The sequence below is a fragment of the Apteryx mantelli genome, chromosome 5 (genome assembly GCF_036417845.1).
Source record: "Apteryx mantelli isolate bAptMan1 chromosome 5, bAptMan1.hap1, whole genome shotgun sequence".
Taxonomy (NCBI): domain Eukaryota; kingdom Metazoa; phylum Chordata; class Aves; order Apterygiformes; family Apterygidae; genus Apteryx; species Apteryx mantelli.
Window position 1 is genome coordinate 77,489,823 of NC_089982.1, and position 20,129 is coordinate 77,509,951.

The 20,129-nt window shown below is 39.5% G+C and overlaps 1 protein-coding gene across 1 annotated transcript in view; it reads right to left on the bottom strand.

The window, feature by feature from the left end:
- Positions 1–9,756: 9,756 nt before the first annotated feature.
- The window catches only part of FAM193A (family with sequence similarity 193 member A), a 79,982-nt gene continuing 69,609 nt past the window's right edge, over positions 9,757–20,129 (bottom strand). Inside the window, exons 19-22 of the mRNA XM_067298292.1 lie at positions 19,480–19,710; positions 16,537–17,380; positions 13,390–13,471; positions 9,757–10,631 (exon numbers count right to left, since the gene is read on the bottom strand). Coding sequence (XP_067154393.1) covers positions 10,538–10,631; positions 13,390–13,471; positions 16,537–17,380; positions 19,480–19,710 — 1,251 coding nt within the window. The 3' untranslated portion in view covers positions 9,757–10,537. The remainder of the gene's footprint in view (positions 10,632–13,389; positions 13,472–16,536; positions 17,381–19,479; positions 19,711–20,129) is intronic.

Below are 20,129 nucleotides of genomic sequence, written 5' to 3' on the forward strand. Positions count from 1 at the left end.
CATTCACTGAGACATTTGTGTATGAGGTAAGGCACACAGAGAACTGGAAATTATTCAGAATGTGGACATATTCCTGATGCTGCTCCCTAAATGTGAGAAAGCATCTACTGTTGGCAATGGAAAACAGCAGGGGAACAAGACTGTGAACATAAAAGGGAAGCTCACCTGGCCACAAAGCATATAAATTTCTATACTGGCCACACCACTCATGTTCTAGGTAGAGCGTTTCCTTTTCAGACCAGATGTGACAACCAGGGACTGCTAGAAGGCCTCTAGAAGGCTCGCTAGAAGGCGAGCAAAAGCATTTTAGCAGCTCAGCCTAGACAAAAATCAGTACATACCCTCTGGACTCAAAGGACTATTTTGGGTATCCAACAGGTGAAATTCAGACTTACTGTGTTTGTAAGCCGAGGCTTCCAGTGTAACCAAGTTCCCTTGGTTACACAGGCAAAAGGCAACCCTAAAAAGGCACTTTAACCTTTTGGGTCTCAGCATCACTGAAAACGTTATAGCTTTTGCAATCTTGGAAACTCCACCTTGGCTGAAGCACAGGAACAAATATGTTTTCATCTCCTGCACAGATTATGGCAACTCTTAATATACTTAAAAGCACCACACACACTCTGCAGGAATCTAGTAACCAGTATCTTGTCCTACTGGATAAAAGAAAGATTATTTTCTCAACGTTAGAAAGACTAAGACACTGGAAAGCATTTTTTTTTTTTCAAAGAAGAGTCAAATTTCACAGTAAATTCTCAATAAAAAGCTTTAACAGACAAGTTTTCATTCTGTTGGAATAAAGCCATAAGGCCTAAAAACACTTGCCAAGCTCTTCACATATATCCGGCCTCTTCCCTTGTGTATAGAAGTTTACATACTGACAGATTATTAGAATTCTCCCTACACTTCTAAGAGGAAAGGGGCAGATTTAGTGGCTGAATTAGATTAACTCATTCTGAGCTGATCATTTGAAATTAGCTCACTCCTCCATGCAAATGAGTACATCTGCTATGAGACAAGGATCATCACTCAATGCAAAACTCGCTGCCTCTGATGGAGGCTCTCAGTTTCTTTCTATTAGCAAGAGTAGCTAAGGTGAACAAAATAAATCACGTGCTTTCCTGGAAGTTCACTTCTAGTGGGTGGAAACCATTGTCATTCTGTATAGTAGACAATCATCACTGGAGCTCCCATTAATGCAGTTCAGCTACATTATAAACTCCTGTACCTTTAGAGTTTCTTAAGCATTAAACATGTAGGCCAGCTGATTCACTTCTTTATACAGAAGACAGCGATATTGCACCAGGTAGCCAAACCATGCAATGCTGATCTCTCAATGTGCCTACACAATTAGTTAACATTTAACGTTTCCACCACCTCATTTAATAGCTGCTGCTAAAACCTCTGCATTCACGTGACACCTTTCAGGTGAAAATTATCCCCGTACCTGTGCTGCTTTCTGCACTTTAAAGACCAAGTATCCTTCAGAGGTATACAAGGGTTATTAATAATGACTAAACATCCTTCAGACATTCCAAAAAGATACTTAGGTTTAGGATCACCTCTCAGTTCTCATTCCCACAAGAAAACATGGGTCATGTGCGATAGAAAACAGTAACCAGATCAATCTGAAACCCTGACATCACAAGACAACAGAAAAATTACTAAAATCATGAGGAAAAGGTGAAACAGAGCCATTGAAGAATTGAGCATTAAGGTTCTGGATTGCAATATGGTCACAACTGTGAGATTCATGCTTCCAGCTTTATGAAGATCTACCATGAGAGATTACAACAGACTGGAAAAGAAGCAGTTCCTGTCCATCTCAGTAACTAGCTCCTGCAGCACAGGACAGACTGTGGCTATGCTAGGAATGAATGAGCTAGAAAAGAAATATTAGACCCCTCCCATTTCTCTCATTTAATGCTTTTTTAGAGAACAGCTAGGACTTTTATTTCATTTTGACCTCACCACCTTACTTGCAACATGGTCTGTCTACAGTGCAGGGTGCTTCATTTGTTTTTAGCCAAGTAGGTGTCCACAGATGATCAGAAACAATATGGAGAGGCGGTGGCATTTCAGGATGCATGAGGTAACAGTTTGACTGAACAAAAAATACATACAGTATTAATTCCTAAGTTTTACTGTCACAAAGCCTCAAGAGTGCATTACCACTTATACATCTGAATTACTTCTCAAGTATTTTCAGGGAACCTCAGCCACAAGCCCTGTAACAAAGCAAAATGGATTATTTTTGAGATAGTCTAGGAGGTGGTGAGAGTAAACAGATAAGGAAGAGAACATTTATATATATGTATATATGTATGTATGCATAAAACTTCTAATACTTTACTGTGCAAACTCTCCTCTTTTTTATCCAGCGATAGTTCTTGTATGAGTTCTTGATAAATGCTCATGATGGAAGTCAGACTTGTGATTCAGTCATAGATTAGCACTCTAGAAACCAGGATCAAATCCCATGCGTTTCAAGCTTCGAATGCAACTTGGGCCACCCTGTGTCACCTCTGCCCCTGCTTCTTCTATAAAATGGAGTCAACTCTTGGTTGTCACACTTCTTTTGTGCCTCACCTATTCCAGTGGCATATTCTTTGGGATACCAGCATCAGTTTGGAGAAGTTTTAGTCACAGTTCAGATATTCATTAATAAACCTTGTAAGAAAAGATCAGTTCTTAGTTCAGTGATTAGCTACTGAATTGAAGCTGAGAAAGGGGGAAAAAAGAAAAAAAACATGGATAACTGTTGACCAGAAATACTGGCGGCAGGCTGAAGCAATAGCTGTGTAAGAAAGTAAGTGGATTAAATCAGAGTCCTTTACAAGAGAGAGGAACACTACTCTGAAAAGCCATAGGCCACGAAAGCTTGTACTCAAAGTTTACAGTAAACTTTGACATGCTTTACAAATTAAGTTATAAAGCAAAAAAGAGTTGCTAGAGACCTTAGGATGAAGGAAAAAAAAAATTTTTTAAAGAAACTTTCTCCTTTCTATGTTGACCCAAAACTATCTAATTTTCATCATCATACAAGACACTAAAGTTGGGCACAACACAGTATTTGCTTAGCATGGCCATGAAACCACACATTTTATAAAGTTTTGAGCCTATCAAAACGTTACCACAGCTACAAAAAATAAAGAGGAAGTGGGATTTAAAGAAGTCATTATCTTTGTGCAATGTTTAAACCTGAAACATTTAAAACAATGTTTCCTTCAAGACCCTTTAATTAGATATTAAAGCAAAACATCCACTTTAACACGCGTAATTGAAGTATGCATGGAAAAAACAAGCATGTTACTTATGCTGCATTATCTAGTGCAATCTAACAGAATACATTCTAGACTATGCTCAAAAAGCACCAAGTTTGGTTTTTTTTCCCCTCCCAGTCATTTCAAAACACTATCACTTCCACAATTTCTCAACCAGCTGCACTGTTTCCTCACTGGGCTACTTTTGTTTGGGTGATTCTGAATTACAGCAACATTCAAGATTGCTTAAGTCACCAACGGCCCAATATTATGATGACTAGTAGCAAAAACAGATCCAGTGTATAGATGACAATCTCCCAGTTTTATACATATGTTGGTTTCTTTTTAAGGAAGGAACTAAGCAATAAGCAGAATTCAGAGAACTCAGAGAACCTAAAGACTGTGATTTAAAATTGTATTTGGGTCCCAACTGTTTCTAAGGTTGCTTCTCCCATAATATCATACCTTTTCATCCTCACATACTGTTTGTATGAGAAGAGGAAATGGGCAGCAGGGCTTATCCGTATGCTGTGTTTTACCATATCATTTAGAGAATTTCAACTGAAGGACAAACCTACCTTTGGATGGGTAATGATTTCAACATTTTAAGCCTCCTCTGGCATATTTAGCTTATTTGTATCACACACAACGTATCCCAGTTCAAGGCATTGCCAAAATCTCTCTCTCCCTGCCAAGGCCTAATCAATTCAAGCCCCTTGCTCCTATGACTAAGACGTTCCAAGGCACGGAGAAATGATGCTGTTATTACACAAGTGTAGATCAATGTCCAAAAAGGCATTTGCACGGGGAAAGAGAGAAAAAAAAAAAATCAGGCTGTACTGGCTAACACTAACAAAAGTGAGAGACTGCAAGTTCAGACTACACAAGAACACGCCAGCTCTCCCCTGTCACTCCGTTGTGGCCAATTCCAATTGCCCAATTGTTAAGATGAGTTAAAAATGGATTTCAGAAGAACCTTTACAGTAATGATCCCAACTGGTGGTCTCTGAATAACCCGAACTTAAGAAATACTTTGGGAAGAGAGCAACATTGCTGATGTGGCAAAATATTATTTCTCAGTCCGCACGCTCAGTGCACTGGCCTGCTTCATTCTTGCCTTGCCACTTGCTCCTCTCACTGTCTAGCATTACCTTCCCAGCTGCAGCTCAGCAGAGAATTTCAGAAACATCTGAGACCTCCCAGGACTTCACACATACATTTACCTAACTCCTTCATCAGGGCTCAACTACCAATTACATGTTGTACCACTTTATAAGTGGGTCCACAGTCCTGAGAGGTTGAGTGATGTATTTAAGACTTTCTTTGGAAGCTCGTTCGCTGAAGTGAAAGACTGCTTTGCTAGGTGTTAAACAAAATCCCTTACAGTATGAATAAGGAGCAAAACTGTATATGAGACTTATTCCTGGCTAATTCTAATTTGCCCTCAACTTAAAAGAAAACAAAAACCTGAAAATGTCTACTTAATTGCCTTTAACAAGGCTGTAGAATCCAGTTAGCCATCAAGCAACAGCTGGACAAAAATTTGTACAAGGACATGCAAACAGAGTGCAGGAGATGTATTGTATGTACCAAACATCTGAATTCAAGTGATTTTATTCATGGTTTTTTCTTTTGGAAGAAAGGAGTTTTGCTGATTGTGTATTTCCAGGTAATATGGAACCACTTTCCAATGAGCTGATGGAGATGAGTGGTTTGCAGCTTGAACTCTGTTGAAGAAGCAGCAGGTAGCAATACACCTATCTGCCCTAATGCAATACAGCTATCTAGTCTGACAAGTTCAACATACTAGTTTTTCCACTCTTTAGAGCGCTGGATTTAAATCCTGTATTCCAAGTGAGAACAGCCTTAGAGAACATCATACTGTTTGCATGCAGAAAGAAAACACATTGTACTAACCTGAGTCAACAGCCTGTTTAAAGGAAACTAGGATGGGAAAGCAAGTCTAGACATCTTTCCCTCAGAAAAATCAAGCTTGTATAAGCTAGCTGAGTGACACACTCGGTGTGGAATGCACACTAGTTTATGCAGGATAAGTGGTAGAGAGTTATTGGTACATTGGAATAGGTTTTTATTTATTCTTCCATGTCATACCATGCACCTCTTTTTCCCCCATGGACTAATACATCTGCCTACTGTCTCCCCTTTATTTTCATAGGTGGAGACATATATCTATCTTTTGCAGGAAAAACATAAGCCTCTCCTATGCCTTACCAGTTAACGTATCTGAAATTGTCAGCTCACGGCTATTAAGGCCCCATCAAAGAGATGTTAGCTTTACTTGTCTGTCCAACTTCCAGGAAAGCTGGTGAAAAAAGCTGAGGTAAGTGATGGTACGGAACTCCTGACTGCTCATTACTGGCTGAGGTTTGCCTTTCAGCAATTTCTAGAAAAGGACGTCCAGTAGCCCCCCACGGACACACTGAGCCTGCGCAGATCAGTGGATTGCTTTATTTCTGCACCACCAGACCTACTGGAAGGAATACTAAGGTTAGACAAACCTTCCGGAGTATTTACAGTCCGCTGTCTTGGTAACACTGCCTAAAGAGAGGCTAACGAGACATAACAAAATTACATACTTCTGATCAAATTATATCTGGTGAAAGAGACAATGCTAAAACCTATAGACCCAAGATTCAAGAGTGAAAACACACTTTGAGCCATCCTAAGACAAAACAAACTTATAAAAGATTTATGAAACAACCCCTTCCTCCCCCCCCCCACCCCACCCCCCCAAAAAAATCAAGTAAAAACTTATCAGAGAAGAGGCAATTAAGTACCTTCCTGCATGTCTTCTTCAAACCACACTGATAGAAAGTGGACACCATCCACTTTAAAATCTCATTTGTGCCTACCATCATTATAAGCAAATCAGCAAAATTTTTCCCTGAGAGAACAATTACAGAAAAACATAAGCTTACCTGGCACATTTTTCAATGGTTTATGTAGATTCAGAGTGTATCGACAGGTAGATGTTCTGCTACCTCTCTAAGCACTGAGTTGGAAGAGGCTCAATTGTGCAGCTAAAAGCGGTAGCAAAGATGAAACCAAACACACAGACATGAAGAAAAAGAATAGAAGTGAAGCCCAAGAGATCTGGCATTGCTACTTCTGTGTTCAAGGGGGGAAGACAGAAGGGAAGAGAAAGACATCCTCCTTTCAGCGACAGTTCACTGAAGTCAGCTCAGCTGCCTGTAAAACAGCAGCATCAGTAAGAGACACATTATGACAACTATTTAACATATTCAATCAATGATGAATGAGGTAACCAAGGGCAGGCAAATTGTCCTGAAGGTCTAAATACAGAGCAAGAGCCAGAGACAATAAAAATACTATACAACTGATCTTGCTCACAGGTATGTAATGATATAGAAAATTTTATATTATATACACATATATATACACACACACATATATATACACACATATTTAAAAAGAATGGTTTCTGTGATCATCCCTTCATTAATAACTGGGAGATGTTTGAAAATGTGAATATTAGTGTAACAATTTATTACAGTAACAATTAAGCATTAGTTCCCCCATCGTGATATACAGGACTCATACAAAAATAAAAGTGAGCTACCCTTTCACTGAAATAGAAAACATTGCAAAGCCTTTTTGAACAGCAATGGCATATTGAGCATGATGAGTATACTGAACTCCTGTGGCTTCAATAGTCACCATGTAACTTGATCATCTTCCCGGGTTATGGTGAGATTTAGGTTTCCAGCATGCTGAACCTCAGCGCCACAATCTTAAGTACCAGTGATGCTACACCAAGAAAGTGTGCTGAAGAGTTCTGAGCTCCTAGTTACACTGCCTCAGAAAGCTGCAAGTCAATGCATAGCACAGATGTGACACTCCTGTGTAGGAACAGCCTTTCAAATTCAGTGCCAACATTGTTCAAAACCACTGATTAAATTTAAACATTTTGTGCAACTATGCCATTTTCCATTGTGGGAATATCTGAAGGAGTACCACAGCCTTGGATTCAGTGGCACCAGTATCAGCAGACAGACCTAGTATAGACAGGCTGCTGGTCACCTCCAGAGCCAAGACATTCAACTTTCATACAATTTAAAAACAGACATGAAGAGTAGGCCAACTTATACTAGAGTTCTCAAAGTAGCCCACACTGCCAAAAGTGGATTTCTTTTTAATCTAGCAAGACTGAAATTTAATCCATTATGACGTATTATTTATAAGGTCTCCTCTATTGGAAGATAGATTTGAATGTGTATCTGGACTGAACACATCCGAACTACACACAAACACTAGCAAAGAACAACCGTGCTTTTAATAGGTTATCGTGTTGCACTTTAACATGTTTAATGTCACTACTTATTTAGGTATTACTAAAAATGCACATAATTCAGCAAAGCCTTAGTATAACCAGTTGATGGATGGAGTGTCAATAATTAATTCATTTGCCCAAGGTCACACAAGTGGTAGAATTAAAGTTAGTACTTTCAGATCTCCTGGCTCCCAGCCTGCTCCGCACTTACCTTCACTTAATTATGAATTTATGAAAGTACAACTTGCCTTTAAGCTCTCATCAAGGTGGAACAGGAGATCCATTCAGACCCATTCTTCATGCTTTCCATGGAGTGCCTGGAATCATGTTAGCTTTACTGATATACTATGATGGCGCATAAGGCAAATGAACGAGATTATAAATATATACATATATTCCCCAAATGCAAAAGGACTCCTTCTGTTGTCTTAACCCAGAATTTCAAAATAAAGAAAAGCATGTTATATTCATGTATCATTATTTGACCAGGGTTTTGTCAGTAGATACATAGGTAAGAAGGTCAGCTTTATTATCAAAAGAAAACAAATAGTATGAAAGGTGTTTTCTAGCAACATTAGGAATATCGCAATACTCTTCAGAGCTTTCCTGCTTTAGAGGAATCTGCACCACCGCTTGGCCACGTGACATCAAGTAGTTACTCCATTCAATGGCTTCATTTACTAAGAGCACTGATCTAGAAATTACTAGTCATGACATACAGTGCCACCTTGTGTTATGGTTTAGAACTGAAAAAGCTTGGAAAATTAGATTTCACACACACATTCAACTTCAAGTGTGTTTTAATAGCTTTTTAAAGTCACTGTCCCATATAATCAGCCTCTCCACTTTTGCATAACTGTGTATGATCTAGCTCAGGTTACTACAGATGCAAGCCCTCCCTAGCCCCAAGAAACGACAAACTTCATTTTCCTCCACTGATTCACTCAGGCATTTTGAATGGGACACAGTCTTTGCCGAGAAAGTTAGTGCCGAGCGGCACAGATATTACCTTTTAGATCTGAGATGCTATTCCTCCAGCACAGGCGCATAAGTACACGTGTGCTGACAAAGAAGGCGAGGCTAAGCTACTCCCCCCCTTCCTCAACTTGGACCTGAAAAAAAAAAAAATAGTAGAAGTTATCCCCTCCACACCCCTGGGCTATATTTTGGGAATGGGCACTCTATCAGTCCTGTAAGAGGAAGACTGAGGGCTGATTTACCTCCAACAGCTAGGTATGAGCTGAGCCCGCAGCACACATCGGAACAGCAGCTCCCGCCAGAGAGGGATTTGCAGCTGTAGACCCCGCAGGGCTCTGCCGCCAACCTGAGCCTCCTGCTACGTCTGGCCTTACAGGGGACACCAAAGCTGCCGTCCACTAACCCCGCTCACGTCCAAGGCCACAAAGATCATCACTGTCACACCACGTCTTGCAAAGGGGTCCCAAGCCTCGTACCTGCGTACCACGAGCAGGGTCTCTAGCGAGGAGACGGAAGAAGAATGGGGAACAGCTCTGGAGAAAGAGAGTTAGCAGGCTTCGAAGCTGGGCCGTCCTTTTACACATATGCTCAGTGGTAGTTTTATTTTCTTTAAAAAAAGAGGAAGACTGCTTTGTCATTTGGGTAAAAACGGTCATCTGGAAATAAAAGAAAGCTTCTGTTGTCTCTGTTCTGAATAAATAACATACTATCAGAAAAACTTCTGTAAGCGCAGTATCTTTTCATAGATCAAAACCCTAAATTACCAGTGTTTCTCCATGCTGGACAAAACTTTGCAACCTGTAAGACATTACTATATTTTTGTTAAATATTTACATGATAGCAGCATTGAACCTACCTACTTTTTTCTACACTGACATTAAATTGGAAACTTCTGTATTATCTTTTTTCTCACAAGCTATCTATTAAAATAGAAGCATTACGATAATTCACAGAATTCACAGACTTAATTCCAGCATTCAGCAGGAGTCTTTCTCGCTATAGCAAGTAGTGTTTTTTTTCCCCATCAGATGAGCTGCATATAAATGTTTATAGAGGAACACGCTAAATTAAGTAGCATTCACTGACCAGTTCTAACACAAGATTACGTTCAGTTTAGAATACCATCGCTTTTTCAATCTCGTTGTTTCTTTGTTCCCTTCCCCCCACCCAAGCAGAAAAAAGCAAGACACAGGTCTTCTGCCATACTAATGTATTCCATCTTTCAAAAAGAAAGACATGATTTTAATATTACTTAACAATATGTTAAAAAAGTAGCCAGATAGGCTTCAGTGTTAATACAATTATACACTCTATAACAGATTTGATAGTGTGAGTACTGTTCTTTTTTAAATTTTCTCATTCTGCAAGTATTCTTACACAAGCTGGCTACAAGTCAGGAAAAAAAAAAAATCAAAACACAAATAGCGTAACTTGTACACTCTTAAACAGTAGATTGTGAAAGAACTGAGGAGATACTTGTCCCATAAGAGCCTCTTTTTCATGAAGTCATGTCAGGAGAAATCTGGAGCAGATGAAAGCACAACTGACTAGGTCCATTCCTTTGTCAGGAGTCAGAATGACAAAACATAGCTAGATGCAGAAGTGACAGGAGCCACTGCAGATGATGCAAACTAGTATTTTGGCCTCCACCCAAGCCTAAGCAATTTAAAGTCTTTGAGGCCAAGGCATTCAGAAGGAGATGGAGAAGAGCTATTGCTCCAACTCCAACGGCATACAGCTACAATCAAGTAAGTCTCACTCACAGACTACAAGCACACAAGCTAACAAATTCAGGTAGAAAGTGGCAATTTTTCAGTCCGCAAGAATTATCAGGCCAAAGGGTTCAGTGCAGATCCACACAGCACTGGGGACAAGGCAAGGCAGCACTGGCTCAAGACCAGGTAAGCTCTCAGCACAGCAGGACAGGCAAGTGGAGTTGTCGTTCATTGATTCCTGCAGGGTTCCCTCCCCGTATTGTGTCATTTCAATGTGCAGCAAAGGTGGTTTTTTTCAAGCTAAAATTGGACCAGTTGATGGAAAGTCTCTGCCTTGTCTGTCTGGCAGAATCCAAGCAGAATCTGAAAGAGTGAAAAAAAAGAAAGAAGCAAGTGATAAAACGAAAGAAATATACTCTAAATCAAACCACAGATACTATCCCTTTTTGGAAGAACAGCTCCCATTTATAAGGACAAAACCTCTTCAAAAAAATCATACCTAAAAAAAATAAAAAAATCGCTTTGTCCACCCAAGTGGATTATAAACCAGTTATTTTAAACACCAAATGTATTACCAAGAGTAACTGAGAGAAGTAGCAAAGAACACTGCATTTTTAACAACACAGAAATTAGCTGAATGCTAACTAGAAACAGCTGACACTGCTGTATTTACCGAAAACCTTGTAACAGTAAGAGTGAATGGCAGGTAACACGTAAAGCAGAAGCACCAAAGGCAACGGGATGCTGCTCCTTCTCACACCGTCCTTATGGCTGCTGCAAAGTTATGTTTGATACAAAGGCCTAGGAAAAGGAGGGTTGCTTATAATACAGCAGATAAATAGTCCGCACATCTGGAAAAAAGCATCTTTAGAACAAAAATGCACTCAGTAGCTTTCACTGGACACAATGCACATTTATGGAACAACATTTGAAAAAGACTGGCGCATGCTAAGAAGCAGGTATTTTGGTGATAATTAATTCATGCTGAAGCAAGGTGTCACCTGTTTAGGCTAAAAAGTTCTGTGACAGCATCAAATTAACAACCATGTGACACCCCTCTCTGGAAAGTTATACAGCTTCCATAAAAAAAAAAGAAAGCCAAAAAAAGGGGAGCAGATAGAGGGAGGGAATTAGAGAAGGTACAGAGAACAACTAGAACTAGACTTATTTCCCTCTTTCTATGCTAAAGTTAAAAGTAGCTTGCTAAATTAATTCTGAAGTCAGGCTGTAATTAATGTATCCATCTATTATCCTGCTACGAAGCAAGAAGAAAAGATGATGATTAACAAAGTATCAGTAAAAAGCATGAATTATACAACTCAGTGAGCCTGCACGGCTCTCTCTTGCGGAGGGTTATTGAAACAAGCAGTGTTGCTAGCATTCTGTGATTACACTGGAAAAATCATCTAAGTATAGAAAGTGTTTGTGTTAAGGGTGTCTTCATGGCATAAGTAGCTGTTTTTCTCCCCTGGAACAGGATCTATCAAGCCATTTCAGATACCTCTTCTAATCAGGTATGCATAAAAAAAAATGGACAGAGAGAGCTATGCACACTTTCCAACAGACGAAGGTAAAGGAGTGGATTACATCAATCATTACGAATCGATTATAAAATAGTACTGCTAAAATTTTTAATTGCTCATTTGGAATCATGTCTGATGAATCAATGTCCAAACTTTGGCTGAATTCCTACAGCTAAGATACTTTGCTTCATTCATCCTATTAAGTAGTAGAGGTAGAGAACTGGTAAAAGCATTTTTTTTGGTTTTATTACTACAGATACTGCAAACTCAAATGAACCTACACATATTACACAAAACCTGTAACAAAGTGCTTATGCTATAACGACACTAGCACTATTGAGTATATGCCACATTTCACCTATAAAATCTATATTTAGATTAAAAAAAAAAAAAATCCTTTACCTGGCGCAACTTTCCAAGCCTTACTCAGAAAAATCATTTTAAAGAATATGGAATGTATACTGCTTAAAATTACATCTTCTATCACATTTTAACTCCATTATTAAATCATTAAATCACAGATATCTGAATTTTGTATAGATATGATGCAGCACAAGAGTAGACGTAAGACTCAGACATGTTACTTCCCAATCATATAGCCAATTAAAACTACAAAAAATTAGAAGTTTGAAATCCATACCTTAATGAAAGTCTGATCTTAAAAAAAGAAATCCCTTCTAAATAAATGCTTTTTTTTTGTGAAATACAACATGATTCAATTCAATATTCAATTGTAGGAAACTGATTAGTTTGCAATGTTTCAGAAGTTTTGGACATCATGTTGGATATTCATGGCAAAGTAGGACACCCAGCCACCAGTGAAGAACACAAAATGCAACTAGATTTTGGTATTATGGAAGAACATGTGCTACATTATGTAAACACGAGCTGTCTGCTCGTATTTGAAAACTGAAGACAACTAGCATGTGGCACAAACACCAAAAGCAACTGAAATGCACATAAGAAAAAACAGTTGTATAAGCACCAACTCATTTTATTATTTTAGTGTCCTTGCACTAGCATTATCATCCCCTTTTTATGATTCTGACAAGCTAGTATCTGCAGTTGTTTCATCTCTACTTCATGTACAGAATAAAATTCCCGAGTAATAGCTTCTATAAGGATAAACAGGTAAGAAACCATCATGAAATAACCTTTCTGAAACATATGTTCCAAAATTTTAAATGTGAAGTTTTATTTGCAAAACCCTTACACCTAACATAGCATTTTTCATACTTAATATTTTTTAAACACTAGCCAGTAACTGGTCTCTGTGGATAACAAAAGAAATATTCATGCAAATTTTGCTTATAGAAAACAAAAGATAGTTTCTGAAGATATTCTGAAAGCCTTGATGAGAACTTGGGGTACAGAGGGACGATTCTGGCACTTCTGTATTTGTACTACTCAGCTACGATTTGTGCCCATAAATCTACAGCTTTGTCCCTTATTATAGTATGCAGAATGTCAGCTACAACAGAATTTGAGATGTTCCAACATAAGCTTTTCTGCTAGGAGTTGGTTATTAAGCCTGTTCTTTCTAAACCATGGCATTAGGGAAGAAGCACAACAGCTGTGTAAGGGTTACAGCACTTTACCTTTTAAAATACTCCACTTCTCGCTCTGTTTCATCCATTTCCACACTGTCTAGATCAATGTCTTTGGGTAGAAACACATCATCTACAAAGGGAAAAGCATTACACTAAGTTAGATTCCACGGGGACGGGGGGGAAGAGAGGAAAAAGCTTGAAGCTGCTGCATTAAAGACATTTCTGGAGAACTGCCTGAACTTCACAGGCTGCTGGTTAAAAACAACCACATTTAGGCTAAATTATTACAGATTTGTATTTAAAAAGACACTCTGAAGAAACCCTACACGCAGTACCTCTGCTCAGTTTTGAAGGAGTTGTAACTGGCAACAAGCAAGAGAAGAATCAACAGAAATTTACTGATCACACGGGTTGCAAAAGGTGCCGTGAGCTTGGATCACACATGAAAAAGGGTCAAACCATACAGAGGGGCTCAGTGAAGCAGGTAGCACAAACCACCAAGAACGAGCACGAATGAACAGTGTTCAGCTGCCTGAAATTTGTTCGCCCTGCTACTAAAAAGGCAGCTTTACAAACAATTTTAACATGGGATTTATAAAGTAAAATACTCCAAGAATTAGGGTTCTGTAGAGCTGCTGTACTCCCTCTGGGACATTCATCATCAGGCCATGTCCATGAAAGAGTAAGTCACGTCACTTTCAATTGGGATTTTTTAAAAAACATGTTTTTAAGTATATTTTAATATGGTCTAAATTTAGGCCCTCAGCGATAACAACCAAGTCTCTTTAAAGTCTGTTAGCATATTATAGTGTCTCAGCGGATAGTCCTCTTCTTTTATACTTTCTAAAAAAAGCTTCGGAAAGTGTTAAATTTTGTAGAAACAAATTTGAGAATTTATTTTTCTCTTGTAGCCTCCCCTCCTAAAAATACTCCATAAACATACTCCAACCTCATTTCTGTAGCCGTTTCAGAACACGTTGCAGAAAGGGGGAGCCTCGAGGTAATGGCAAGCACCGTGTACGCACCAGGACACTGCCGAGCCCTGGCGATTACGGGCACGAATGGCTCTTTTCTAAGGATGCTGCTGACAACTCAAAAAATGAGGCAGATCTTTTGCCTTGCAATTTACTGCTAGAAAACTGGAAAGCCCTGGAAATGCAGGGCTCCCGACAGCCATCATTTTCTTCAGTCTCCCCATAACGAGGAGCTGGAATATCCGCCAGAATAAAATTCTTTAAGAAATGGAGATTGCTCCAGAAGCCCCCATGCTCGCTGCCCTAACGTTTCATTTTCAAGCTCAGTCAAAAAGCAGCCTTGTAACTCTCAAGCCCTTAACATTACCCTTGTTCTAGATTTTTTTTCTTAGTTGGAATGATTTTTTGTGTGTTTGCTGATTTGGTACAGCAACCCTATGTCTTTAAGAAATTAAAGCCAAATGAAAAACTGTATATTACAGTATCCTACTTTTTGTTCCAAAGGCAGAACTACTTAAAGCAAAGCAGCTATGGAGTCTGGACTTCATTACAGAGCAACACAATCACCTCTTCACAAATCAAGAGGCTCGGCCCTGCAGCTTTTCACATTTAAACATTGGTTTTCAGAAAGTGTAAGTACTACTTGATTTAGGCAGAAGGAAAGACTGGAGGGGGGAAAAAATAAGACAAAAAAACGTATTTCAGGAAGCTACCTAAATTCTTGCTATGGTAGGAGTCTCCCCCCTGCAAACACACTTTCCTATTCAGTAGTTCCCTTCAAACGGCTCTGGACTAGGAGCAGAAAGACAGGACAAGACGCCTGCAGCACGTTCTCCTCTGCAGGCTTCTGAGAAAGTCAAACACGTTACGCACACGGGCGATGGCATCAGCCACGGGCTCAGGGTGGCATAGCAGCTTGACTGACGCAAAGCGGAAGCAACGAAAATGAGAAGAGTTTTAAAGAGAGAGAACCGGGGCTTCACTCGACCCAATGGTGAAACCGCAAAAACAAAATGAGGCTCCGCACCGAGCGCGTGCAACGACCGGGAATTTTGCTTACAGTTTTGTGCCGAAGCTTAATATACGTATTTGGAAACATTGGCAAAGCCTGCCATCAGAGGAACAGTCTTGCGAACGTATGCGCTTGCCAGCCAGGAGGGCAGTGCGAGCCGCGCTGGGGAGCAGACACCCAACACCTGCAGCGCTACCACGTGCGATGGCCGCGGAGGGAGCAGGTGCTCCGTGCAGACGCGTGTCCGCCCCGCGGAACGGCCACCCCGACCGGCGGCCCAGCGGGGACCAAGCCACTGCATGAGTAAACCGGTGCCTGAAAACAGGAGCCGGAGCAGCGAGCTGACAAGCAAACCAGCCGGCATTGCATGTGCTTGTCTGCTTGGGTATCAGCCCCGTTAGCTGCTTTTAGGAAAGCAAAAAGAGCACTTCAGGAAGAAAAGCATGCAAGCGCCACTCGTGTGAGCGTCCATCAGATAAACAAACACACACAAATCCGTTGTACTAGCACAGACCGATATTCATATGCAGAAAAGGCCAAACGTTACTACTTAAATAACATTCCATAAGGTTTCGCTTTGGCAAATAATAATGAAAAACAGTAAACTAGCTTTTGTATTTACTTCACCTGTAAATGAAACTAGTACAAAAAGAATTATTTCCACTGGGAAAAAACGCACATTTATGCATGAATAATTAATAAATATTTGGCTGCAGAATCCCCATATTTTTCCTGCACAAAATGAGTAAGACCAATTTTAGATGCTATATTCTTAATGCTACGGGAGAAATGGCCCTGCTTTTAAAGGAAATTCAAAATGGATTTCAGCATGCTATTGAATTATTTTAAGTATCTGTTTAAGCAAGATCCACTATACAGAAGAGCCTGGCTTTTTTAAATTGACTGTTTCATAAAAATATATATAGAAAAACAATAGCATATACTAGTTTATTCCCATTTTAAAGCACTCTGCATCTCTTTACTAAAACCATATTTATCTCCTAAAAGCACCTAAGTAATTTCAGATTACAAACACACCAGCAAACAAACTAAAGACTTCATTAGTGACCTGAGTTTTCCTGACACCAATTTTTCTGTTTCTCTCATTGTACATTGGCAGGATTGACTGAAGATTAAGATTTCAAACTTTTGGACTCAAATGGTAACAATAAACAAAACCCAAGGTCTTTATCTTTTTTACGCACTTACCAATGGAATTGTTGACTTTGTCTCCTTTTTTCTTCTTGTTTTTCTTGTTCTTGCCTTTTGGCTGAGGGGAATCGGCAAGTATTAGCTTACTGTTCTGCTGCTGCTCACTCGGTGAAGGGGACTCGCTCATTAGGGGGGCTTTCTCTTCTTTTACATGGTTCAACTGCTTTTTGTTGTTGTTGTTTAATTTCTTCTCCTCTTTTTTAGGCTCTGCAAACGTCGGGAGCTCTGCTGCTTTTGCTTTGGATTCTATTTGGTTTCTGGTTTTAGTCTGAACCTCAGCTGCTTTGGGGGATTCAACGGGCTTTTTCACTGGTTCAGCACACGGTTTGTTTATCTGCTTTAGTTTCTGCTTGCTGTTTCCTTCTTTATGTTGATGCATAATATCAAGCAGAAAAGAGAGGGGCTCATGCTGTTTTACACTCCCCTCTTTCTGATAAAGCAGCTTCGAGTCTCTAGTGTTTACGGGGTTGGAGAGTTCACAGCCCGACTCAGAAACTGGACCCTGCTCTGTATGATTCACGTGTCTCGACAGCGAAGCAGGGGAGGTTTTGATCTTTTCCGATTGCTCGAGCGTACCGTTCTGAATGTCTTCGGGTGCACTGGGGACAGCCTCCTTCACGGCCTGGCAGTTCCGAGTCAGCATGTCCACCTTTTGACACTCCTTACTCGTTCGTTCTTTCTTCTTTTTCTTTACGGCCCGCAACTGCTGAAGTTCTTGAAGCCGCTGCAATTCTTGTTTCAGCCTCTCTTCCTCCTCCTCCTCTCGCCGCCTCTGTTCCTCAAGCAACTGGTGATGCTCCCTTTCTCTGGCTTCTGCTTCAAGTCGAGCCTTTTCCTCAAGCTGCAAAATAACAATAGTTGTAATAGAAGTGAAAAAAATTTTGGAAATTAGAATTTTAGGGATTATTACTAGTTTTCTCTACAAACATTGCAAGCCCTAGGATGTTAATGTACCAACACACTTAAGAGGAGGCTTGCCACAGCAAGCAGATAACCACTTATACAAGAGCTGCCCTTTGAAGTACATTAAAATATTTTCTGTGTTTCTATTTTCTGTAACATATTTGAATGTTGTCAAAACCAATTGTTGATCTTCTCTTTGCTACTCCGAAGTATAGCTCCATATAAAAACACATGCAGAAAGGAAATACTGTTCCTTAAGTTACAGAGCATTTTATATTTGTACAAGTTTGCAGGTTGCTTCATACAATCGGGATGAAAATTTTCCGCAACCAAAAAGACCCGTTGAAGATGCAACATTCAACTCCATTCTCACAAGTACATATGTATCACCAAGGTGCCTCGAGTTTGCCTGCGTCATATGTAGCATGAAACGGGGAGATGCAATGGTAGCAGAGCTGCTCTGTTTCAATATTCACAAATATTAGCAAAAGCAGCCATCAAAATATTTGACAGCAAAACCAGTTTGACCAATCCACAGTACAGTTTTAATCGGCATTTTAAAAGGTCAAAAAATCTACCGATGATTTACTGATTTAGTATGAAAAATACAATCTCTATATTAAAATTTGTATTACCATAAAATTATCCACAGGCAACATTATTTTTAAGGACTGTTAGTTTTACCTATAGGTCACAAAGCACATTAAAGCTATATTAAAGTTGTCAAAAATAGTAAAGATTATGGAGTTTGTTTTCAGCCACAAGTTCATAATCATTTAAGGGATTTCTCCCAGCCATTATTGCAAATGCCTAAAACTTTGCTGTGTATCATTGATTTACTTACACCATCAGTAAAATGACAGTCAAACACTAAGAATAATCATGCACATATATTTTCTTGCATTTTCAGAAGTGCCTGTATGGGATTCCTTTTTCACAGTTACAGAAGTCATGCAAAAAAAGCTATAAAAAAAGCTGCCACTTGTTCTTCTTTTTGCACTCAAACTGTATTGCTTGAGAAAAGTGAATTTTGCTTCTATTAAAAAAAAAAAAAAACAACTCACAAAACCCTCTAGTTGCTGAGTAGTGCTACGACATGAACATAAAGGATAAAAACTTGTAAACATTACATCTTCCAAACCCATAGAGGTATTTAAAGAACAGAGAACTAGTGCCAACAAACCAGCCCACAAACATGAAGTATTCACCGTGAGATCACAGAATGTATTTACCAGAATTCAAAAACATTCAGCAACCAGTCTGCTTATACCTTGAACTTTACACACAAATTCCAGCATGAAAAACAAATTTGCTGCTTGTCCAGCAAAAACAAAGTAATCTTCCCGCATTAACTCAGTAAATGCAGTTTTCAAAACAATTTCAGTGCCACATTTAAAATTTTTTTTAAATGGTTTTGCCAATTTCCATTTGAAAGCAACCTTTAACACTTTTTTTCCTCCTCTCTGCAGCTTGCCACTTCATGTTGGCTCTCATGTCATCATATGACACAGCATGTAATCTGTGTGGGTCAGGACAGCAAGGTGCCCAGCACCATCACTCCAAAACCAAATCTTGACTTTTCCACCACCATGAGTGCACTGTGCTTATGTTCCCTGGCTTCCTGCAGAGATACTTTACCATAACTAATATTCCAATAAAACAAACGCTAGGTTTTTTTTAAAATAACCACCCATTTCTATATGCCCATTCTGCAAAACAATCACTCTTAACATTTCTGACACTTAGAAATAATTTTCTGAGGTGTGGGAAATTCCAGTCTAAAACTGACCTGCAACAAAACACACGACAACAACATTGTGAGGACTCTTCCCATTCTACATAGCTTCTAAGATAACACCACAACAGGTAAACTAGCTGTGTATGTGCAGACTGGCAGTGTAGCACTAACTACACAGAAAAAGTTTAGACTATTATTATATAGTCAGTATACAGTGGTATACTTGCAGAGAGCACATGGAATACACTTATAAACCCAAGAAAATGAGATTCTAGGGCAAACATACTTCTGTATCTTACCTTTCTTTGCTTGTGTCTTGCTCGCTTGGCTGCCCGAGAGCTGCTTACTGGTTTGGTTTCAGAGCTGTTTATAAATTGTAGCAAGTCTTCCACCTTTCGATGGTCAACAACACTTTCCCTTTCAGATATCTGATCTGGTTTCTTCGGCTGTTCCTCTTTCCTTTTTGTTAGACGTAAACGAAGCTTTTCCCGCATCTCTGCGTAATTTCTACTGGTTGGTGCAGCTGGTGGCTGAAGGACATGACACAAAACATTTAGTGACCAGATATAAAAATCTCACTGAATACTTCTGAGATTTTGAAATTTTAGGAATATTCAAATAATTTTGAAAGTCCAAACTTGAATATCAAATGCCATACTGTTTGCAGGTGTATTTAAAGTACATTTACTAGGCAACAGAGCTGCCAGACTTGGGGCTAGCTCAGGAACCAGGTTTTCTGATTGGAAGAGTGACAGATCTTGCAGTGGAAACGCACAAGTGAGAAGACAAAGGGAGGCCTTTAAAGCAAGAGAGGAGCTTTCCTGTGATCATTGTACCCCATTTGACAATTTGAAAGGAGCAGTCACTTGCTGCTGTTTCCATTTTCTATCAAGTCAGTTCCTGAGTTTGGGCTAGCTGGGACTCTGGGCTGTAACTGTGAAGACTTCAT